Source organism: Euprymna scolopes, chromosome 36 (assembly GCF_053919585.1).
Source record: "Euprymna scolopes isolate OS-2025 chromosome 36, ASM5391958v1, whole genome shotgun sequence".
Classification (NCBI taxonomy): Eukaryota; Metazoa; Mollusca; class Cephalopoda; order Sepiida; family Sepiolidae; genus Euprymna; species Euprymna scolopes.
This window is the reverse complement of record NC_136517.1, coordinates 53,746,338-53,772,456: the sequence shown is the minus strand read 5'-3', so window position 1 is coordinate 53,772,456 and position 26,119 is coordinate 53,746,338. Positions and strand designations below refer to the sequence as shown.

Genomic DNA, 26,119 nt, shown 5'->3' with positions numbered 1-26,119 from the left:
CAGCAAGAAACATCACTTGATCAAACACATATAAGAATGATAAAAGTTGCATTGGAAATAAGCTGGAGAAAAACACCCAACCAAAGACTGCTTATATACACAGTTAACTCGTGGAGAAGCAAGTCAGAATGTATAAGATACACCTTCTTATGGAATCCATTGCATAGCAAAAGATTAGTTGAAAACTTAATCACATCTACATTGGCCAACTTGTAGAAAACTCTGAATGTTATCTAGCGAACCTGCTGACAGATGGTTGGAAGAAACAAGGAGAATCAGAAAAAAATTGTCAAACTGATCGATTCATATAAAACCTAATCATTGCCTTCAGTGATCTCTGATAAATCTGTGAAAAATTTAACCTTTATTTAAATGTTCTGTTAACATATCGATTTCTTTAACACACAAACATTGACTTTTATAAAATTAATTTTATGATAAATTTAAAAAAAAATGAGTTAATAATAAAACAAAACTGACAAAAAAATGGCATTACCATTGTCTGTAAGTCAAAATATGCTCGTCTGTCTTCTTTTCTTTCTTTTTGAAATTGACTGTTGAATTCTGAGGCGGATTTCATCGCTTTCCTCACATAGTCAGCCATTTTGCTCTTCTCTAGTTTAGGGGGCTGGAAAGGTAAACAAAACAATCAGTTTAAAAACAACATAAAGCATAACTGCGACAGATTTTTTCTTCTGAAAGCAAATATTATTTGCCAATAGGAAATAAGATCAATGATTATTTCAACAACAACAATCTATGAAAGTAAGTAAATGATCAAAGCTGAAATCTTTTTGAAACATTTGATTCTAAAATCATACAATTCTTATTGAATGTAAATAAAACATTATTATAGTGTTTTAGACTAAAAACAAACTCATAATGGTGCAACTCAGACCCATAACTGAAGGCATATTTCAAAGGTTGCATTCATTGATTAAAAAATATCTTTTACATAATGTTAATTTAATATTTTTTTATTATAATATTATTTATAACAAACATATTTTCTTACAAGTAATTATTATCTTTTGTTTTAAAAGATGTTTAAAAGCAAAATTATCTAAATTTTTTTAGTTCATTCAAACATAAATAAAATAGAAGCAAATATAATATAAAATGCTACAAAATTAACAATAAAGTAATTCATAAATGTTGTTCCAGAAAGTTAATGGGATATAAATAAATGCAATAAATTTTGTTTGATATTTTAAAAATATCTGAAATTCAAAAATTTTGAAAAAGACTTCTAGTTCTTAGTAGCCTCATGAGTCAACTTTTAGTATAAAACATCATGAGTGAAACTTAATATTGCATTAATATTATGGAATACTCTATTTCATCATCTCAAGCAAGTACGTTGTTATCAAGCGAAACCTAAGGAGTTATGACCATTACCATCAAGGCAAACAAGTGTTTATATATATATTTATATATATATAAGGCAAAAGCATCGTGCAAATTTTTGTATGTCCAGCAAAGGTTTTTTTTGGAGGGAGGGGGGTTACTATTTTTTAAAGCTGTTTATATACCCCCTAGATCATATCTACGATTTGCGAAGGGACGTCATGCCTAGAATTATTTTGATCGACTTTTATAAAATTTGCGCTATTCCATTGTCACGGGTTTATCCAGCTTTTTAGTATAAATGAAGTGAAACTGATGGAGCGAAGGCAGTTCCTTGGTTTCCCTGCCAGGGATGTCCAGAAAGCAATCAGCTTTGATCAATGTGCTGAAAATCGTCATATCAGACAATTGCTATTCATTTGGACACTCCCCTTTTTTATTGGGAGCTGGTTTTCCCCCAACATCTTAGGGAAACAAAACAAAACTAAAAAAACTGTCTCGCAACCAAAGTTAATTGCGGGATTTCGTTCCGTTATGACGTGATGTTTGACCTCATTAAATTTACGCACCTGTCACATAACTTTTTAATCATTTCATTTCATCCACTCTCATTCCACTGCCTTCGTATAGTCGAGGTAAGTTATCACGCTTTTTTTTCCGCCTTCGCCTCAAGGATTCAGGTTCAAGCCTACCTGCCTACTAAAACTTTTTTGTTTCTTTTTTTTTTCTTTTACACCTACAAACACCCGGGCAATGCCGGGCACCCCCACTAATCTATAATATAAATCTCACCTATCTGTTTAAATGTATGTATGTATGTATGCATGCCTAAAACTCTCGACAGAGGCGACGGTTTTCACAAGATTGGTATCGTTTTGTAGCTGAACCCTTCGATGACAAATATCGAAAAATTGGCCAAAAACATTAATCTTTTCACTCTCAACTGGCCACTTTTCTACAGAGAGGGATCGCTTTTTTGCTGATATTTTTGAAAGTCATCCCCTCTTTTCGATTGTCTAGCCTTAATTTAAACCTACGTCAATTCTGGTTTGGCGATGGACGCAACAACAAAGACATCATGTTTTTTTTCATGTTTTCCTCCTTTGCGGTACGGGTTGAAGCCTGCCTGCCTACTACCACCTTTTCTCTTTTTTTTTTTTTGCTCAACACACACCTCCAAACACCCGGGCAACGCTGAGCACCCAGGCTAGTTAAAAATCATGACCAAGAAAATGATTTGCTAAATTCCTGTTGCGAACATCCTCAAGTATGAAATATTTCTTTCAAATGTAACATTTTACACAAAAGAGAATAGTTTTTATTAATAGAAATAAATCATTACAAAATCAATTTGAAATTACTTTTGTTTACATTGGCATTTAAATGGCAACATACAAAATATTCATTATTCAGACTACTATTTTCGTCTGCATATTTACAACATTTTCGGCTGACGTTCAACCTTCTTTAAATACATTACATGATGTAATGATTAGTAGCATTGGTTTAACAATACATTCTATGTGAAAGTCTTCTGGAGATTGAAGGGTCAATATTTACTACAGGAGATGATAATTAAGAATAACATTGAAAATATTTAACACTTTTAGCTTGTCCTGGTTGATGGAATGAGAACAATCCACCCATATGGACTAGAGAAATAATCAAGTTCAAAATTTCGTCCTGGTTCCCGAGTTTGCAAAAATGCACTTAAAGGTAGGAGGTTAATTCGGCCTAAATGTTGTGAATATAACAACCCAGATGGTTCTAGATTGGATGATCAAAACTATCAAGCCTAACCTAAAAAATTCCGAAACGTCATTTACATCATGTCATACTAAAGCTGTTTCTTTCAAATAATTGGAGTTCTAAAAATACACCAATCCCAATCTTATTGGAAAGTTGTCTTTCATAGGAAAACGATAAGCAATTCTCACAAAAAACAGAGGCATTCATTATGTTGTATAGAAAATCAAAACAAAATAGACAAATCATGTTTCTGAATTTTTGAGATGAGGACTGGTTATTTGTATCATTTGGATTCATCGTCTACTGTTCTTATCTAGAACAGTCCACAAGGACTCATGGCGCAGTGGTTAGAATATTTGGAAAAATCAATTGTAAATGTGATATTCTCCAGAAGGTTAAAGGTTCAATTCTCAGTGTGGGTGATTGAAAAATACAATTGTGAATTACTTAGGACCTCTATAGAGCCATGGCTGATTGAGCGAGAGTATGCTACTGCTGTGAAGGAAATAAAGGGTTCCATTCAAAATTCTGTCCAAATTCCTGAGTTTAACCAGACACACCTGAAGAAGGTTGGAGGTAACATCGACTGAAACATTGTGAAAATTACATTCTAGATGAAAACAGTAGTCAGATAAATCCATTTTTTTTTTTTTTTTTACAAAGGAGTCACCGCTCATCAGGGCCCACTCAAGGATAAGGGTTAATGAGTGTAAGTAGTCAATGGGAAAATATTGTAGTAACTATTAGAAGTGGAAATTTGGTAAATTGGATTACTTAAGGGGATGGCTCACCAAGAACTTGCTCACACTGGACTTGGAGACGCCCATATTGTAGTCAGTTGAAAAGCAGAAAAACGGAAGAGAGTTCTACAGATGTGTAGTTCAAAGAAAGAAGCTTTATTCATGGAATCTACGTTAAGGTTTAGGCACAGATAAAGAGTTGGGGAAATTATTGATAGTGGTTTCAGCTAGATGAGTGTTTTTCATGAAAGTCAGACCAGGACGGAGGTGGGGGGAACATAGATTGGAGCTCAGACGAGCACTTGCCATGAAAATAACAATAAAGTAGAGACATACTCGCAATGTCTCTTCTGTGAGAAAGAGGTTACAAAGAGAAAAGGCATCCCCCACTAGATTACGAAGTCTATTTTGAACTCTGTCAAGGTAGGACAAGCTGCTTCTAGCAGCACTTGCCCAGATGTGGCAACAGTATTCAATCCTTGGATGTACTTGGCTCTTACACAGGTAGAGAATTGCATCAGCAGTGTGACATCTACTGGAGCGGTAGAACGATCCCACCATTTTTCCAGTAGCCTTGGCAATGGATTTGATGTACATGCCCTATCTCAGATCAAGAGTAAAGGTCAGACCCAGAAGTTTGTCAAAACATGGAGCCTCCCCAAGATGAGAGCCATTTATTTCAATTGATGCCAGATGGAGATCAGAGCATTGATGATGAAAAGATAGAAGAAGCTTGGTTTTAGAGAGAGAGAGAGAGAGAGAGAAAGATTTTTTTTTTAAACTCAATTTTAATGATTGAGTTAAAAAAAAATCTTTCTCTCTCTCTCTCTTTATATATATATATATATATATATATTATATATTTTGAGTACAGAAAGTTGTTAGATGAGACAAATCATTGGTACCATCGGTTTCAAGCCCAATAGTTAGGACCGTTTAAGATATCCATATCAAACTCTCTTCAGCCAATACTTGTCTCGACGAGTATTGGCTGAAGAGAGTTTGATATGGATATCTTAAACGGTCCTAACTATTGGGCTTGAAACCAATGGTACCAATGATTTGTCTCATCTAACAACTTTCTGTACACAAAATATAAATACGCTCTTATATTTTGGATTTTCTTTTTAATTGAGCACTCTGCTGGATTTCTCTTTCAAAAAAATTAATTATATATAGATATGTATATATATATATATATATATATATATATATATATATATATATATACACACACACACACACGTAGATCTATATCTATAAAAATAATACAAATTAGACAAAAGTGTCTGAATTTTTGAGATGAGGGTTAATAGTTCCTATTATTCAAACTACTGCTCTTATCTTGAATGTTATACTCACGATATAACCTCCAATCTTCTTCAGGTGTATCTTGTCAAACTTTGGAATCTTTCTTTCGATTTTGGAAATCTCTATAGAATTTACTTTAGACTTCTACCTGATCATGGTTGACAGAACAAGATTAAATAAACGGTTCTGTTCAAAATTCTGTATAAAGTAATTTTTCCCGATTTTCAAAGTCAGACCCAAATAGCAATTTGTCTGACATATTGATATTTGATTCAGATTGACCTATTTTTATTTTTATTTCACTATGTTATTAGCATAAGTTATAATTCATTTTGCTGCCATTCTTTTCTGAAAATATTTATTCTGGTTAAGAATATTGCTAGATTGAAGACATTCTGCCTTCCTCACCTAAACAAGTGCAAGCTTATATACACTTAAAGAATAAAGTGTCAACATTTCTTTACCTATTTCTATTAAACTATTTCTTACAATTGTTCATCATAATAGTAGGAATAGGTAAAATATTTTTCATTCTAACTTCTAGGTGTGTTTATATTACATGCTACAAGCATAGTATATTTTAAAGGATACAATGGATCCTTAACTCAAAGGATGCATTTAAAGTTTACTCAGTTTTTTTTATTTAATTATTTTATTTGCTTTTTTTTTTTTGTACAAGATTTTCAGAGTTCAGTTTGAAACATTACGGTACCTTCCGACAGAATTGGTAAAAAAAAAAAAAAAGAAAACAAATAGGTGCAATTATACTATAATAGCAAAATTCGAAATTTTTAATATTGAATTTCAAGACAAACCAATGATCTCTACTTAATTGTCATGTTACAGTTATGAATATATCCAAAAATTAAGGAAAATGATAAGATAGAAAAAATTATCAAAAAAGAAAACATTTTTTAATGAAAATAAAATGTTTGGCTAAAAAAACACAGAAGAGTTTTAAAGGGAGGTAAATAGCTTGTAACTATTGTCAATTTTTAAAATAAGTTACTTGCCTTTTTTATTTTTTTTTTATTGGCCTTGTGCCTAATTTGCTCGGTGGGGGAGCAAATAAATACCTACTTGCCTTGTTTTTAGCATAGCTGGGTTACTTCCCTTGTTATGTCACATGTTCCAAAGAAATACGATAAAGATTGCAAACTCATGATTTTTTTTTTTTTTAAATAATGTGGTAATATTTATATACTTCTGACATGCTAATTAAGTAGATATTATTGCTTTTACTCGAAATTGACATAAAATATCAGTAGAGAATTTTTTTTTTAATCAACTTTTTCGTTTTCCAATTTTCACTATTATAGTGTAGTTGCAAAAAACAAAAAAAAAAACTAAATAAATAAAAAATAAATAAATGCCCCCCCCCCCAATACAATTACACTTCCAGGCAACATACGTGTAGTTTATATATATATATATATATATATATATATATATATATATATATATATATTAAAAATTGAAATGTAGTGATAATAAGAGATTCAAAAACGGCATAATACATAAAAAAAAAACATTAAAAAATATCTTTCTAAACAGAAAATAAGTTGCCCTTACTTTCAAGGCAAAATAGCAAAATATATATCAGAAAGCAAATAAAACTTTTGAATTAAAGATTTTCTTTTTTTCTTTTTTTTAATAATGAAAACAAAACATGAACAAGATAACAAAAACTAATACTATGATGTTAATGTGCACATATACGAACAACAAGAATGACACAAAGAACATGTAATTAGGGGGTAAGGAAAGATACATCTTGAAAGCAAAAGCTCTTTGATATGACAACGCCATTTTGAATAAAAGAGCAAGGATGGTAGGAAAGCACTGGGTATGAACAACATGAAATCAAATCTTTATATGGTAGCTTCCTTCAGTTTCGACAGACTATGGATATCCACTGTAAGGGTGCCTACGCATGGAATTTTTGTAACAAGAGTTGCATAATCTCTAACAACACCTCTCCTGTGTCAGCATTGTTAAATACCAGTGGAAAGTAGAGGTTCATGATGACTGGAAGCAATGCCGAGATAAGCGGAGAGCACATACAGTGCCTAGAATTTCCAAATGGTCACCCGTCTGGTACTAGCCAGACTCAATGTTGCTTAACTCTGGTGATTTGATGAGAACCGGTGTGTCAACATGACTATGCCCTATAGTCTATATATTAATATGATAGCGTGTATGTTATTTTGTGGGTCACACTTACATTTTTTTTCTTCCGAGTGACTGTCATTTAATTGTTATGACCTTCCATTTCTTGTAATAAATAATTTTATCAAGAATTCTTCATAAGTTTTGGTTTTGGTTTTGATTATAGCTGATGGCACTCAAGTCATCTATTTTTTATAAATAATTTTTCCAAGAATTCTTCATAAGTTTTGGTTTCAGTTTTGATTCAAGTTGATGCACCTAAGTCATATTGATATATTTTTTTATTTTTTGAAATCACACATTATAATATATAAGAATTGCTAGAAAATTGATACAATAATAATATATACGAAATCTGCATAAATTATCATATTTAAGCATATTTTACGACCGGGCTGTGTACCTGCTAGCTTAAATATATTTGCAGTTATAACAAAAGAGCTACAATAATATCAAGGCATCTCCATTTACGCTGACATTCACAGAATTCCAACATCAATATATTAACACATGAAAGAGTTTGCTGTGGAATTTCCACAGTCCTCGCTAGTCTTTATATAATAGACTAGTAGACCATGTATTGCATGAAAATAAATCAGGTGATTAATAAAAAAAAATAACTGATTATGAATAACAGAAAATGTAACTGAAAAATAAAAACAACTTTCATCCCTTCAATAATGGCATTAGAATGCTAGTAAGTGTTACTTTTCTGTGTAAGAAACAAAAAAAAAAGGATACTGACTTAAAAAAAAAAAAAATTAAATCCTTGAATTACTATCTATATAAATAAAACAGTAGATGTGTGCCTGTGTGAAAATATTTAACCGATAAACTCTTATACTACTGGTGAAATAACACTAAAATCAACAGAAAATAGTCGTCATACACAAAAGATGGTTTATAATGAATAAAATCTTTGCTTGAATGGATGAATAACGCATACAGAAATATATTGGTAAGTTAAAATGCAAAATGTTCATTTTCAACTTGGTGACATTTCTATTACACATGCATAAATTCATTTATAATTTTTTTTTTTTTTTTTTTTTTACATGGGGGTTACCACTTATCAACGCCCGTAGGCCACTCAGGGATAAGGGTTATTGCATGTACAGTAATCAATGAGATAGTATTGTAGTAATCATTAGTATTGGGGGTTTTGATAAAGTATCTTACTTAAGGGGGCGGTTTGTCAGGAGTTTGTTTATGTTGGACTTGAAGATGTCCAAGTTGTAGTCAGGTGGGAAACAGGCAAGCGACAGAGAGTTCTACTGGTGTGCAGTTCTAAGAAAGCTTTGCTCATGGAATCTACGTTTGGATTTAGGCACAGATAGAGAGTGGGGAAAATTATTGACAGTAGTTTCAGCCAGATGGGTGTTTCTCATGAAAGATTGGCGAGGGGGGGGGACAAGGGATCGGAGATCAGACGAGCAGCTGTCATGGAAATAACGATAAAACAAAGACAGGCTTGCAACGTCTCTTCTGTGGGAGAGAGGTTGCAGGGAAGAGAAAAGGGCATACCCCACTAAACCATGAAGTCTATTTTGTACTCTGTCAAGGCAGGATAGGCTGTTTTTAGCAGCTCCTGCCCAGATGTGGCAGCAGTACTCTATCCTTGGACAGACTTGGCTTTTATATAGATAGAGAATTGCATCAGTAGTGAGATATCTTCTGGAGCGGTAGAAGGATCCCACCATTTTCCCAGCGTCCCTGGCAACAGATTTGATGTATGTGTTCCATTTCAGAGGAGTAAAGGTCAAACCCAGAAGCTTGTCAAAACATCGAGCCTCCCCAAGACGAGAGCCATCCATTTCAATTGATGCCAGATGGGGATCAGAGCGTTGATGATGTAAAGATATAAGCTTGGTTTTAGATGAATTAAAAGTGACCAGCCTCCTCTTCCCCCATTGTACCACGTGCTCAAGATCAGAGGAGAGAGAATTAGAGAGAACTTTGTCATTTACGGCCTTTGATGTGTTGCCATAGATGGTCGTGTCATCAGCATAGATGTCAACGAATGATTTAAGTATGCGTTTTGGGAGATCATTGACGTAGATCAGGAAGAGAGTTGGGCTCAAGATGGACCCCTGGGGGACTCCAGCATTAATACTGTGGGCCTCTGATTTCTGCCCATCAACCACTACTCCTATGAACCTATCAGAGAGAAATGATTTAATGATTGAGAAAACATTTCCAGTAATACCGTAGCTGGAAATCTTGTGAAGTAGGCCCTTATGCCATACCTTATCAAAGGCCTTCGATATGTCAAGAGCAATTGCCCTGGAAAGGAAACCTTTGTCAAGAGATTCACTAATCCTATGTGATATAATCGTTAGCACATCTACTGTAGATCTTGCAGAGCGGAAACCATATTGCATGTCACTAAGAAGGTTGTTTCTGTTGAGGTGGTTGACTACTTCTTTATTTGATATGGATTCCAACAACTTACTCATGACACACAAGAGACTTATTGGTCTGTACCGAGAGGGAGATGACTTTTCACCTGAATTCTTAAATACAGGGCATACTGATGAGGTTTTGAAGTGATTTAATTTTGAATCTTTCTTATCTATCTGTCGATAGCTCAAACAGTAGGGAACATGCTAAAGGTTTTGGTTATATCTGATGGCAACTAAGTCATTTTTTTTTTTTTTTAAATCTTTGGAAATCAGTACTATGTATTAGGTACAATATATTATTCAATAGAGAATTTGTTCAGTAATAATAAATAAAAAATATGCATGAATTTATATTCAAGCGTATTTTATGACAACCCTCTCGCTAGCCTATTATGAAAAAATAGGTATTAATTTATTTTTAAATGATTGGATTATCATTGTTTATTAAAAAGCAAAACTAATAGCGGTTATAGTCAGCTAACATATTTCCTAACTTCCAGCATAGTGTCACTGGAATTGTTGAGAAGCAAATCATTCTTTCGCTTTTTTTCTCTCATGCCCACGATTCCCCTGTGCATGTATTTTTTTTTTTATTATGTTTTCCTGATTGTTCTTTTTTCATTTAATAATCATAGAAAAGTTTTTTAGGTCTTTTTTTTGATTAAGAATTATTGAAATTAGTTTTATTTTTCTTAAAAGAATCATTGAAAACATTTTTTGCACTTTTTTTTTTTTTTTTAAATTATTGAAAACACTTTAAAATCTTTAAAAACTATTTTGGGAATGTCATGCATTGGATACATTTTTGTTTATAATGTTTGAAATTTTGTTATTTTGATTTCAATAATTTTATTTTTATACTTTCATAAACATATATTTATTATATAAATTCAAATAAGGAACTTATTTTTAAAATAAAAAAATTTTTTTTTTATAATTTCATAAATATATTTCTTACAAAATTTCGAATAAAACTTTTATTTTTAATTTTATTACAAGTGCAAATAAAGACTAATTGTGTTATTTTTATCTGTATAATTTTGTTAATTTTTATTGTATACTTTTCAATAATGTCCTTTTCTTATATTTTATTTCAATAAATCGTTCCACAATAGAAATACTGAAGAACAATAAAAGTGAAGGAACTGTAACAGCTAAGCTGGAAGTTAGGAAGTATGTTAGTTGATTATAACCCTGAAATGTTGTACGAATAACACTCCGGATGAGAACAGTAATATACGGTATTATCATGTTAGCACACAAGTTCGCATTAGATCAGCAATGTTAAGTCTGGTCAATAACAGATAGGTGACCATTTGGGAATACCAGATGCTGCTTGAAGGAGGACTTTGACACCTCCCTGCAAAGAATTGCAGAAACCTAACATGGTCATTTCCCCTTATTAGGATATACATCCGACTAGAAACAGCTTATGAACTTGATATTCTCAGGAAACTTCCTCCTTCAAGGAGAAGCTGGTTCAACTTGCCTAGGTGAATGTTGTTGCAGCAATCCAAAAAATTCAGGTGTACATAAGAAATTTTAACTTTACGATTTAATTTGTCTAATACAAGTAAAAAAATAAAACACAGCATTTGTGTTGTTGATACCCAGGCCTTTTATAATCTAGCTTGAAAGTTGAAGAAAACTTTTAGAAACCCCTAGTACACAGGTACTTCAGTTAGTTATTAATACATATATAAAAACAAATGACATAAAGGAAGACTTCTCCCGATTTAATCAAAATTTAATATTTCAGGAAAGATTTTGTTTTTGCATAAGTGCACACACCAAGATATGAGGAAAGAGAGAGAGAGAGAAGACAGAGTTTGTGCCTCTTTTTCTTATATGTTAAAGTAAAAGAGCTGAAGATTTTGTTTTTATATATTATGTGTCTGAAAGGTGCTTAACAGATGGGGGAGGGGACAAAAGATAGCTTACAATCTCTATTCCATAAGATTTCGGGGGTTTCATCTTCGTTGTCAGAGGATGTCCAACCTTCAAGAAAAATTCTCACAGAAATGGCATACAAACACATCGACCAACATATATTGACACACGACAAAGCAATGACGGACAATAAGACAAACAGGTTTTATAGAAAAAGAAAAAAAGATGACAGTAAATAAAATAAAACCGTTTTGCTATAGTTAAAATGTAATTTTTTCATTATAATTTGTGAAACGTGAGGAGGGAACCATCCATCTATCTATCCAATGCAAACATTGCCATGAAAAAACTGCAAAATTGGAATAGGTACTCCCTAATCATCTACCCTTCCCCATGAGGGTAATGTTAGATTTATTGATTGTAATTTGGTTTAATGACACCCGACACTCATCTAACACTCATCTTCAAGTGGTCTTTGGGCCTTGATAAATTCTGACACCATAGTAAAAGAAAAAAAAAAAATCACTAGACTCCTAAGAAGATCCTCTTTCAAGTAGCATTCATTAGGGAAATGAGGTTAGAATTTCAATGAAATCAAACATCAGAACAAAATGATATTTTCAATGCATATTTTTTGCTGTTCAACACCACTTGAATTTTAACACTTGAAAGAAGATCATAGAAGACAGTTTTTACTAAAATCTACTTGCTTTTAATTATTCTTTTTAATTCTGTATCCATCAAAATTTATTAAAACATTCAATATGACAGTAAAATTATATATTCAATGAAATCCCATGTTTGCAAATTTTAATGAAAGATCAATTTTGGGGACAGTTTAATAAAATTGAACTCACTTTCAATTATATTTTTATTAGTGATGGAACAGTTCCAATATCCCCCCCCCCCCCGATTCCGATACAGTTACTGATTCTGTACTAAATTCCTGATTCTGACACAATTTCTGATTTAGATTCTGATTCTTTTATTAATCTCTAAATAGTTAAGTATAAAATTGGTAACCCCCTCCCGATTACCATAAAAACACATTTGTGTGTGTGGGGGGGGGGGAAGAGGGAGATCTATAGATTTTAGTTTTACTGGTAGTTTAAAATCAATAAATATTTATTATTTCATCATTACTAACAGCAGTGGAATATTTTGTTTTAAACAAAATCAAACAAAAAGGATAATTAAAAGAATCAATTTAGGCATTGGAAAATAGGCACAAATTTTTCTGAATCTGATTAATCATTGAAAACATTTTTTGCACTTTTTTTTTTTTTTAAATTATTGAAAACACTTTAAAATCTTTAAAAACTATTTTGGGAATGTCATGCATTGGATACATTTTTGTTTATAATGTTTGAAATATTTTTATATTTTCAATATTTTTTATTTACCATTAAAATAGCAATTATAATAAACTATTACAAACGTATTGTAAACAAGAGAGGACAACATATAATATGAGAAAAATTATTAATAACTGTATTAGTCTTTGAGATGAAGATAAAAATCAATACAAAATCAAATTAATGTGCAGTGATTCTAAAATACAGACATATTTAAACTAAGGTTGTCAAAAGTATACAATGTGAATAAGTGGGATACTGAAACCATATAAAATTATGGTGCTACAAATAAAAAAATTCATTTGGGTCAACTTAATATTTTACTATTAAAAGTTACTTCCTCTTGTTAATGCGTTAATGATTCATACTGGTTTTTTCACACACAGCCTTTAATAACCTCTACCTCTCTACTGACCGGATTTTTTTTTTTTTTTACCTCACTGTGTTTATTTTATTATTTACCCACCCCTCCCCGCTATATTTTATCTTTATCTAATAACGTTTTCTTTCTTGCAACCAACGAGGATCATTCTGGTTGGATTGAACAGGCTTCTACCCTTTCATCTACCACATCCCGAACCATGGTACCATACCGACCAGGATTGAAGCGGCACTCACTCTATGCAGGCTGAATCGGCTTCCTCTAAGGGAGGAAGTTTCATGGGAATATCAAAATCACAAGTGGGCTCCAGTTGTTTGTACATCTCTGTCAGGAGATGGCGAGGACATTTGGTTTTTGAAGTTATTGCTGGGAAGTGTTGATAATGTTCATCCATCTGGTACTGAGCAGGCTCAATGGTGTTTAACTTTGGTGATCTAATAAGCGCTGATGTGTCAGCGTGATTGTGTTGAACCAGGCTAGCCTACATACAACGGCCTGGAGCAAAGTTGCAAAAGACCATTAACCAATAGCTATTCTACGGTCAAAAACCGACCACTTGTGGAGCTGAGAGCTCAGCCAATTCTTCTCTGGTAGTTGTACCTCACGTCTTTAGCTGCCCACTGATACAGTTGTGCCACCCAGGCAGAAAGATAGAGATGATTATGTTGAGAATTTTCTCTCTAGGTGACAAACTGCATACCCACACTATCTTTCTACTTTAAAGATCTATGACGTGTATTTGTTTGAAAATCTAACGTTAAGTTGTGCACACGGGATGGCATGCAATGTAAATATCCCATTTACCAGTGGTGCTATAGAATCTTTTTTGTGATATCAAAAGTAATATCATGTATCTTGTAAATTTGATATTCCCATGAAACTTCCTCCCTTGAAGGAAGTTGATTCAATTTGCTTAGAGTGAGAGTGAGTGGCGCTTCAGTACGGGTATCCAAGTTAAAATTCAGGTACTGTGACAACCCTAGTTTGAATTATAAAAAACAAACCTAGTCTGATGCATGAAAATTTATTTTAGAAAACATCAAATAACCAGAAATAATAGGTACAGTAGAACACCAGGATACGGAAGGGTTTTTTTAAAGTTACGATGTGGAATACAATGTTTTTTCGGACCCTGGTTACGGTATTTGCTGTGCCTTACAGTATTATTTAGAATATTATTTAATTATATACATGTGTATTATATACTGTACTGTATTTTGTTACTAATTTTTAATGCTGTATCCTGAGGTTCTACTATATTTATTTCTTTAAATTCACATTCTAAAGTGCACATTTTCTATACAAGACATGGTATAGTTTATGCAGAAATCCGTAACCTTTTCTATGCTTGTGTGCACATTTGTAATTGTTAATGTCATTAATCTTTACAGTACTTTAATGCCAAACAAAGGTTTTATTTTTGTAAATGAATTGTATTATTTAATCAATAAATGATCGGAATTTCAAATTTTACTAATCATATTTAACATATTTGGTACCTCGACAATGCTGGGTAAATCCGCTAATACCTTATAAAAATAAAACTAAACAAATCTGCACTTAATAGAAATGTCATTTCTGTTTGTAGAAAATCTTCAATAAATAACTGATTAAAACTAAATTTTTTTAAAAAATTTTTAATTTTAATGTCAAAAAGAATCATGACTAAAAAAAGTAGTTTTTGTATTGTTCAGATGACTATTCTCATCTTGATTGTTATTTTCATAACGTTTCGACCAATGTCAACTCTACTACATTTTGTTGAACTTGGGAATCTGTACGGAATTTTGAACAGACCCCTTTATACCATGACATGATTGGCAGAAATAAGAACAATCTACTCCCGTGGATTAAATAAAAGGTTCAGTTTGTAATTTTGTCAGAGTTCCTGAGTTCGACGATTCCCAAATTTGAAAAGATACACCCAAAGAAGGTTGGAGGTTACATTATCTGAAAAGTTGTGAAAATAACAAAGATAAGAATAGTAATTGAAATAATCCTCTTCTCAAAAATCGTGAAATACTTTTTGTTTTTAAATAAATGCCAAGCAAACTACTTTTTAAAATGTTTCATTAAGCTGCACAAGCAAACAAGAAAACAACTTACCGCTTCATAACCTTTGTGTTTCTCGTTGATTATTTGACGTTCTCGTTCTTGAAGTACAGCAGAATATTCCTGATAGAAAAGAAAAAAGAAAGGCTTTAATATATCCTTGAACTGTAGTTCTGAAACTGTTCCCTATATCCAACACCTCTAGAAAACTTACGACATATTTTTGCACCCCCAACAAAATTAATATCTGATTTGAAGATGAAGAAAATTAATATCTGATTTGAAGATGAAGAATATTTACTCATATACGCAATTTGATCAACTAATTCAAGCTGATTTTTGAATGACATGAAAAGAAAAAAGTTATTACTGTAACAAATTCAAATACGAACAAATAGTTTTTTGTTTTTTTTACATGGAAGTCACCACTTATCAAGGCCCGGAGGCCACTCAGGGGTAAGGGTTATTGCGTGGGACAATATCATAGTAATCGTTAGTAATGGAGATCTGATAAAGTGTCTTACTTAGGGGGCGGTTTATCAGGAACTTGTTTATGTTGGACTTGAAGACATCCAAGTTGTAGTCAGGTGGGAAACAGGCAAATGGAAGAGAGGCATGCATTTCTAAGAAAGAAGCTTTGTTCATGGAATCTACGTTTTGATTTAGGCACAGATAAAGAGTGGGGAAAATTACTGACAGTGGTTTCAGCTAGATGGATGTTTTTCGATTGGCGAGGGGGGGGGCATAGATTGGAGTTCGGACGAGCACTTCCCATGGAAATAATGATAAAACAACGAAAGGCTTGCAATGTCCCTACTGTGTGAGAGAGGTTGCAGGGAAGAGAAAAGGGCATCCCCCACTAGACTACGAAGTCTATTTTGTACTCTGTCAAGGCAGGATAGGCGGTTTTTAGCAGCTCCTGCCCAGATATGGCAGCAGTACTCCATCCTAGTAAATTTAAATTTATCATTAAAAACATTTATAAAACCAATTATAACGGCAAATATTTTTTTAAATGAAAAAATAAATAAAATATTTCAATTGATATCTGATCTTCATCATTGTTGATCCGTAATAGCAATTGCTGATGACAAACGTAACCGATCGACAATGAGAAAAAGGAAAAGAAAATGGGTTATGATCAGCTAACGTACTTCCTAACTTCCGGCGTAGTTGCTACCGTAAGCAGTGATAAAGCAAGTCAGTTCCTTCGCTTTTTTTCTATCACGCTTATATCTCTCCTCTGCATGCACTCTTTCATTATTAAGTTTTTCTGATCATTCTTTTTTATTTAATAATCATTAAAAAGTTTTTCAGTCTTATTTTAATTAAGAATTATTGAAATTAGTTTTATTTTTTTTTTAAAGAATTACTGAAAACACTTTTTACGCTCTACTTTTTTCAAAAATCTTTTAAAACTATTTTGGAAATATTATGCATTGGATACGGTTTTTTTATGATGTTTGAAATTTTGTAATTTTAATTTCAATAATTTTATTTTTATACTTTCATAAGTATATATTTATTATATAAATTCAAAGAGAAAACTTATTTTTAAAATTAAAAAAAAAAAAACTAAACATTTTTAAAAATAAAAACTTATTTTTTAATTTTGTTATTAAAAGTGCAAATAAAGACTAATTTTGTTAATTTTTATTGCATATTTTTTAATAATGTCCCTTCTATTTTATTTCAATAAATCGCTTCACAATAGAAATACTGAAGAACACTTAAAATGGAGGAACTGATTTGCCTTGTTACCGTTTCCAGTAGGATTACGCCGGAAGTTAAGAAATATGTTAGCTGACTATAACCAGAAAATGTCTATAATTAATTGATGAAGCTCAGATATCAACTGAAATATTTGATTTATTTTTCATTTAAAAAAACAAATAAATCTTTGGCACAATAATTGGCTTTATAAATATTTTTAATGTTTTCAAATTGTTAGTGTCATTAAATTTAATGATTTTTTTTTTTGTGTTCCTGCTTTTATTGAGTTATGGTCCCTTTTTTTTGCTGATGATAATCTGTATCTCTGCTTGTGGACGCAAGTGATTTTTTGATTTTAGTAGAAATTGTGATTATTAATACTGAAATCAACCTAAGGAATAGAGTGACCACAATTGAAAGTCAACATGTCTGAATGAGCTTGAAATAACTAACCAACCAAAATTGACAAAAAAACAAAAAACGAATCTCTGCTGGCATCCTACTTAGAAAGTTATTTCCTTGAGTCTTGCCAGCTTACCTATAATACACAAATCAAATTAAGTGTTTGTACAATTCTGGTTGTTTTCAAGTCCAATGCATAATCTAATTCCAACCAGTTACAACCATTGTTACTAATCCTCACGAAACTGTCATACTGTCCACCTGAAAAACTCATTAGCCTTTGACTCTTGATAAGCGGTAAAAAAACCCCAAAAAACTCATGGATGCATTTGCCATAATTAAAACATTTTTATCAGTTAATATTAAGGAATTTTTTCATATTTAATAAATAAAATAAACATATAAAACTTCATGAAAAACAAAAGCATATAAATTAAAGGTTTTATTATAATTATGCGACTTAAGAATTTCTTACACGTAAACAAATATTACAAAAAACAAACAAAAAACACATGGACCATGTCCAGAATTCCATCTATATTAAAAAGCAAAAATAAAGAAAAAAAAACCATCTATATGATGTATGTGCTTGTGATGAAACGAAAATATAATATTTCAAAAATCATGTAAATTGATCAAGTAGTTTTATTTTTAAATAAGAAAAAAGTTTTATGAGTATCTGGACGTTATTTTGACAAAAATTAAGATAAAATAAAGGGAGATAATTCAACATAATTCAAACTTGTGAGATTTATGTTGTAATGTGTACAAATTTCCATTAATCGCTTAAAAATGATTTTCTTCATAAAAATAAAACTAGTGGATCAATTTATATGATTTTTAGAATATGATATTTTGTTTCGTCAGAGTATGTACATCATACAGATTTCTATTTACTTTTGTTTGTTAATATGGCAATAACAGTGGACACATCAAATGCCTTTGACAGGGTTTGGCACAAAGCTTGCCAGCTATGGAATAGCTGGAAATGTCTTCTTAGCCATTAAATCCATTCTCTATGACAGGTTTATAAAAGTAATTGTTGATAGGCAGAAGTCTAAAGCATATAGTATTAATGCCAGTGTGTCTCGGATCAATTTTGGGCCCAACCTCCTTCCTGATTTTCATCAATGATCTCCAAATCACATTTTAAGATCATTTGTCAACATATATACGGATGAGACAACTATCTATGGCAACATTTTGAAGAACATTAATGAGAAAGATCCTTCCGATTTTCTCTCTTCTGACCTAGAACACGTCATGTAACAGGTTAAAAAGGTAGCTGGTTATTATGTTTCTCTACTTTCACTGCCAATGCTTGGATTCTCACTGTCCCAATTAAAACGAATGGCTCTCATCTTGAGGAATCCGCCTCCTTTGATAAGTTTCTAGGATCGATTATCACTCCAAATCTGAAACGGAAAACTTGCATCAAAATCTTTTCTTACAGAAGAGTAGATTGCTAGTATCTATAATTATTTGCTCGACTGAGCTCCAATCTATGCCCCCCCCTGTATAAAACATCCACAACAAAAAACATCTAGCTACAACCACTGTAAATAATTTTCCTTTATTCCTCTCTACATATAAAACTAAATGAAATTTCCATGAACAAAGTTTCTTTCCAAGAACTACCTGACTGTGGAGCAAAATAGCCCAGGGCTGCTTTCCAGCTGACTACAACATGGTTGTTTTTCACATCTAATATTAACAAATTCTTGTTGAGCTGTCCTTAAATAATCAAATCCTGCCCAGTTTCAACTATTGTTACCAATGTTGTCTCACCATCCATACAACAAACTCATTAATCCTTATCCTTGTTAGTAGTTTATATATATAATTATTTCCACAGCCAAACAATGTCACATGAAGAGCCATGACAGCCAACGAACTGGAAGTCCAAGACTCGAGTTACACCCTCATTATGAATTTCTTGTGTGCGGGGCGTTTGCTCAGTTGGCCGAGTGTTTGCCTTGCATGCAAGAGGCTCAGGTTTCAAATCTTGGGTGTGGATATGTCTGACTGATGAGCCCTAATGAGTGCGAAACTCGAGTCTTGGACTTCCGGTTCGTTGGCTGTCATGGCGCTTGTAGGCTGTGACGTTGTTTAGCTGTGTAAATAATCATATATAATCTCTTACATTCTGAAAATTTATATAAATTATAAATATATATATATATATATATATATATATATATATATATATATATATATATATAATGTCTTGGAAGTTTTTAACCTTGAAAACTATATAAAAAAAAAAAAAAAAAAAAAAAAAAAAAACAAGAACTTTAGTCTCGTTGGAAAATTATTTTGTCAGTAAGTCATTTAATCTCCTGCAACCGCTGAATCAATTTGTTATCTCAACTTCACAATAGTCCTAAGTTTTCAGGAATCATCAGTTTTTATATATGCACTAACATGGATACCCGGTGTTACCAGAGTCGACATGAAGTTCGGTTTGGACACACCTGCTATACTAAAGATATTGAGCAGTTTTTCATTATTATATGTCAACTCCATCGTTACCCCCACAATTTCAAAAATAAAAGATAAAAAAAAAGGATAAAAACACGAAAATGTAATCGCCACAAAAAAGAAATATGTGACAACCTCTCCACCAGATATTTCAGCAGAAGGGATATGAAGAGAAGAAGCTATTCTCCGGATATTGAGCACTTGTTATGACTATATACCAGTTTAAGCGAATTTCTTTAATGTTGTCTCAGTCTAGAAAGATTTGTTTTTATAGTCTGTTGCAACGAAAACAAACTTTAAATAATTCAGTTTCAAAAATATCAAAGTAGAATTTGTGTTTTAATCGAAATAAACGTTTTTATGTGATAAAAATGATTAGTCATGACTTATTGCATTATTAAAAGAAAAAAAAAATTAGCAGTTACAATGTAAAAAAAAAAATGCGATTTACGTAACCCTCAAAATAAGAGAAATGTTTTGTTGTAATGTAACTACAAAAAAATGCCAAATAAATAATACAAAGTTGAAAAATCTTTTAACTGTTTAAGTGCAAAAGAAGACAACTGGTAAAAGAATGTAAATGAAAGTTTTTTGTTTTTGTTTTAAATGAAGAATTGTAATTGGATTGGATTGTTTCTTTTAAATAAAAATGTAACCCTCTGAAAAAAAAGAAAATCGAAATACAGAAATTATTTTTTGTTTTAGCATAATTATCCGCCAAAATTACAAAACATTGCTATTTAAAAGTAAAAAAAAAAAAAAAAAAAGCAGAAAAAAACGACCACTAGTAGGTGTATGCAAACGTGAAAACTAATGCTTATGAGAGAACTTGCGAAATCACGTTGGAAGTTATTTTATTTAAACTAATTCCAAAAATAATGTTTGAAAGTTTGTTTCTGTTTTTGTTTTAAATTAAGAATCTTAATTGGATTAGATTGTTTGTTTCTTTTAAATAAAAATGTAACCTTCTGATAAAAAAAAAAAAAAAAAAAAAAATCGAAATAAGGAAATTGTTTTTAGTATAATTATCCGCCGAAATTACAAAAGACCTGTTTAAATGTAAGAAAAAAAAAAAAACGACCATCAGTAGATGTATGAAGTGAAATATTGTATTTGATCCAACAGGTGGCACCCAAGGAAAATAAGTCGAAACCGGTTTCTTAAAAAAAAACAAAAAAACAATCAATGTCGGTAATAATAATTTTTTTTTTTTTTTTTATTACATTATCACCCCAAACAAGGTACATTGCCATTTTGTTGTAGGGGGCTACTATCAGGGACATAGGCATCAGGGGTACTGTGTAGGGAGTTGGGCAGCAAGATGTCGGTTCATGTTGCACTTGAACTTCTGCATGTCAGTACAGTTGGGGAAGCAGGGACCGGAAGGGAATTCCAAAGTCTAGCTGTTCTGGGGAAGAAACTACTGGAGTAGAAGGGCTCTCTTACATCTAGGGATCTCTACTGTGAAGGGGTGGGATTTAGCTGCTTGTCGGAGGTATTTACGCTGAGGGGGCACAAGTGCTTGCAGTTCGTCAGAGCATTCACCGCTAAAGTACTTGTAGAACAGGCAGAGGGATACAACATTTCGTCGATGTGACAGAGGCTGAAGTTTAGATGACAGTTCAGGACCTATCAGATTGGCGACTCTCTTTTGAACCTTGTCTAAGAACGAGAGACTAGTGGCAGATGCACCAGCCCAAATATGACAACAATATTCCATACATGGGCGAATAGTGGCCTTATAGAGGTATAGGATACTTTCGGGCATTAGTATCTTTCTAGCATGGTAGAGAGAACCTACCTTCTTCGCGGCGATCCTGACGATACTCTCAATATAATCGTTCCAACTCATGCTTCCTGTGAGCGTTAGGCCGAGAAGTTTAAAAGATGTACTTTCAGATAAAGAGTCATTGGCCATTGCTATTGGTGGAAGAGAAGGTTTCTTGTAATTATTGAAGGAAACCAGTTTAGTCTTGGCACCATTGAATGCGACCATCCATTTATGTTCCCATTCCACTACAGATCGGAGGTCATCCTCTAGTGTTTCTGCCATTTCTTTAGATATGTGTTCATTTGTTTTCCTGTCGTGTCTGTTATAGAGTGTGGTGTCGTCAGCATATATACCCATCTCACAGGCAATTTTGTCAGGGAGGTAATTAATGAATATTAGGAATAACAGAGGTCCAAGGATAGACCCCTGAGGCACTCCCGCATTTATATCATATTGTTTAGATGTACGACCGTCGAGGACAACCTGGATTTTTCTCTTATCTAAGAAGGATTTAATTATGTTATGTATTCTTCCAGTGATACTATATGATCTGATTTTCCTGAGAAGACCTTCATGCCATACCCTGTCAAAAGCCTTAGATATATCTAGAGCTACCGCTCTACCCTCCCCCGCTTTGTCCAGTGAATGGTATATATAAATTAAATTAAATATATTATCAACATAAATTAACTTTAAATAACAATCTTAAATAGATCACTTAAAACAATTCTCTCGCTATAAACAGTAACAACAGCTATTTAGTAAAATCGATTTTCCTTAATGCAATATGCAAATGAGGTTATTTTGCAAAAATCATACTATATATAGAAATAAATGAAATAAAGCTTATGCAAGTAAGTTTTCAGTATGAAAATTAATTAGGAAAGTAATGGACCTTTTGTATATATTAATCAAATTGTGAACAAACATATATACAAACAAACAGAAATATGAATTTATATTTATTCATGAGTAACTTTTACGTATATATTTTAACTTTTCAAAATGTTTGTTACGGTAGACACTACTTTAATTCCATACGCAGTTTGTTGCGTTTGTGCATGTATGTACATATATGAATAAGTGAAAGAGAAATACCTGATATCTGACTGGGTAATCTCTAAGCATCAAATCATAAACTTCTTCACATCGTAAAGCAGAAAGACCTGTAAGAAAAGATTAAAAATGGAATCAAGAGTTAATTAAATCTTAAGACGAAACGCAACATTTACATCATTTTATATAGAACGAGAGTGTTCACCCTCCATCAAAAAAATGGCAAAAGACTTTTATGCTCCACCAGTGTTTGCACTAATAATCTACATAAAACATCTCAATCGATAAATTATATATAAAATTCTATTAATCCACTTATACAAGTAAATTTGCCTCCCAACTCCCTCCTCCCAATCAACCCCTTTTCTGTACCCTCTATTTTGTTATTCGTTTCTTTTTCTTTATTACAATTTTCAATTCCTTTTCGATTAACAAAGAAACTTTGTATAAAAGAATGACTACTTAGAATCTGGTTTCACTGAGAAAAAATATGGCCTAAGATTCCAAAGAAATTGCAACAGAAACATGTATGCACATATGTAGCCAATAATGTGTGTATAAATAAATAAGCTATATATATATATATATATATTATACCTAACTTTATGTAAATAGAGATGTCTTATATAGATGTGTGTGTCAAAATGTACAAAAGTAACGCACCAGTTTTTACCCTTGTGTACAAATGGAAACGTGATTTTTCTGATATTTTATAGCTTATCTAAAGAAAAGACACAAAAATGAAACCAACAACAACTTTACTTTGTGTTATTTAAACTCCAAACATTTTGATTGCCAATAAAAAAGGTTAACTACTACAACTAATGTTGAATGTTACAATCATTTCTTTCAACAAATCATATCTTATGATTTATGTACAAACAAAATGAAGAAAAAAAAACAAACAAACTTTAAATCGTATACAAATGTACAGTTATAACCACACTGACATACTGGTTCTTGTAAAAATCAGCAAAAACTTTGAAAACATACCAAGATCACATTGAGTTTCTGTTACAACACCTCTTTCTTTCAAAAATTCTTTCTCTTTCATTTCAGCTGACCGTCTCTTGAGATCTTAAAAAAAACAAAACACATTTACATTTCTTTTACAAAAAAAAAAAAAAAGAAAGAAATAAAATGATCTTTGCATTTTCAGCAGGACTGTGAGTCGGTAATTCAAACATGCGACACTGACTTCTGAAATTTTAAAGATCTGATTCCAACCAAAGCTGACTAAATTTAGTTCCACTAGTAATCTAATTTATAAAACTTACTATGTCTGTCTGTCTGTCTGTTTGTTTCTATATTTTCAAACTATCTCTTCTGAAACTAAAAGTCATAGAGCAGCGCTAGGGGCCTAAAATGATTGGATTTTTTATGGACTGTTCTTTTATGGGTCTTTAGCCGGTCAAAATAGTTTTTAATGGGTCAAAATTTAAAAAAAATCATAATACATTTTGTACATTCATCTTAGTTTATTTTTAATCAGTTCGTATGCGTGTCGCATTGGTACAGCTTTGAATGCAACAGTTTTGCTTTCAGTTTTAATTCTAGCTGATGGCACCCAAATACATTTTTTTCACTTTTGAAATCACGACTATAATAATAATATATACAAAATCTGGACAAATTAAAATATCATATTTAAGTGTATTTTATGACCTGGCAAAGCCCCCCACCTCCTCCCAATACTGTAGCATTTTCATTTTTTAAAGTGGGCCAGCATGTTTTTCAAATCCTTGAATTTAATTTAATAAAAAAATTTTAATTATGAAATCTAAAGAATTCAATCTAAAAGAAAAAAAAAAAAAAAAAAAGTGAAAATGCCCAAAATATAAAAATCTTTATCTTTTTTTCACGCATCCATTTATTTTTCTTTGTAGTCAATTTTCAAACTCAGACTTGTAAAGTAATGAATTTGCAACACCAGGTAAATACAGCAATTAAACAACAATTTCTCACCTATAAACACATGTTCATTAATGTCTGACTATTAAAAGTATTAATTAAAATCATATATCATATGCTGTTTTATTTGTGATTCTCATCAACTTTGGAAATTTTTCTCCAGTCAATCATATTGGTCATCATAAACAAGTGATCTTTACATTTAGAAGAATGAAGTCAGCTTTAAAAATGAAAAAGAAAAAAAAAAATCAAATCTTTAAATTGCTTAAAGAAAAAACAAAACAAAATAGTATATGACAATGAATATTCTTCTTCTCTCACCCAACTGCAGTGCAATGACAGGAATATGAAATCTGATGGTTCTTCTTTGTTATTGTACCAAAATTTGAAATATTGAATTTCAAGTGAAATCAATGATATCTAATGAAGTGTCATGTCACTGTAATCAACATATCCAAAAATTATGAAAAAAAAAACCCCAAAAAAACCAATAAAGTAGAAAATTAATTAACAATGAAAACAGTTTTCGAAGACAATTAGTGAAAATAAGGTTTTGCTAAATTGACCAAAGATTTTCAGTTTTCAGAAAATATTTACCTCCCTTTTGTTATGATTAGAACTCTTGTTTTTTTTTTTGTTTTGTTTGCAAAACTCAATTTTTGCTAATTGTCTTTGAAAACTATTTTCATTAATAAATAATTTTCTACCTTATTTTTTTAAATAATTTTTGAATATGTTCATTACTGTGACATGACAATGCATTGATTTCACTTTAAATTCAATATTTCAATTTTTGAACTTCGTTATAATAATGAAGAAGAACCAATCTGACCAAACCTACCATATCAGATCAGAGGATTTGTTGAAAGTAATACATTTGATTATTGATGAAAACAAAACATCCAATACATAGAGGTTATCCTAAAAACAAATCGGTTCTGCTGGTATAGTTATGTTGAGAGCATTCATCCTCTTTGCAAAAACACGGATGTCTTATATTGCAGGAATGTTGACCAGCCAAGGAAAATATGAAAGCAAATGATCAGACAAAACCGTACAGAGTAGAATTTGGAAACGGTTGATCCATGCGGAACCATGTGAACTGGAGAGGTAGCTTGCAAAAAAAGAAAAAGAAAAACCTCAATTTCACAGAGGAAGAAATTTGATAAAAAGGATTGCCAACACCAGTCACAGGTTTAAACTCTCCATCTTTGTTCCAAACATTTTAATCTGATTTTAGTCTGTGAATACAACAAAACTAGAATTTCACATGTCTTTTGTATGATATATCAGATACAAGTTTGTGTTTTGAGTAATGTCAACAAGATTTGGCACTTTTGCATGACAGTGCCATGAGGCGATTGTGTGTATTTTAGTTTCAAGAATGG

General features: G+C 31.8%; 1 protein-coding gene across 3 annotated transcripts in view; it reads right to left on the bottom strand.

The window, feature by feature from the left end:
• The window catches only part of LOC145260486 (uncharacterized), a 118,235-nt gene that overhangs the window by 65,517 nt on the left and 26,599 nt on the right, over positions 1 to 26,119 (bottom strand). For all 3 annotated transcript variants that reach the window (XR_013864307.1, XM_080118595.1, XM_080118597.1), the window contains 4 exons: positions 23,814 to 23,897; positions 22,863 to 22,930; positions 15,452 to 15,520; positions 497 to 628 (listed from right to left, as the gene is read on the bottom strand). Coding sequence is in view for 2 of the 3 variants with exons in the window: in XM_080118595.1 (XP_079974721.1) it covers positions 497 to 628; positions 15,452 to 15,520; positions 22,863 to 22,930; positions 23,814 to 23,897 (353 nt within the window). In the remaining variant the exon portion in view is untranslated. The remainder of the gene's footprint in view (positions 1 to 496; positions 629 to 15,451; positions 15,521 to 22,862; positions 22,931 to 23,813; positions 23,898 to 26,119) is intronic.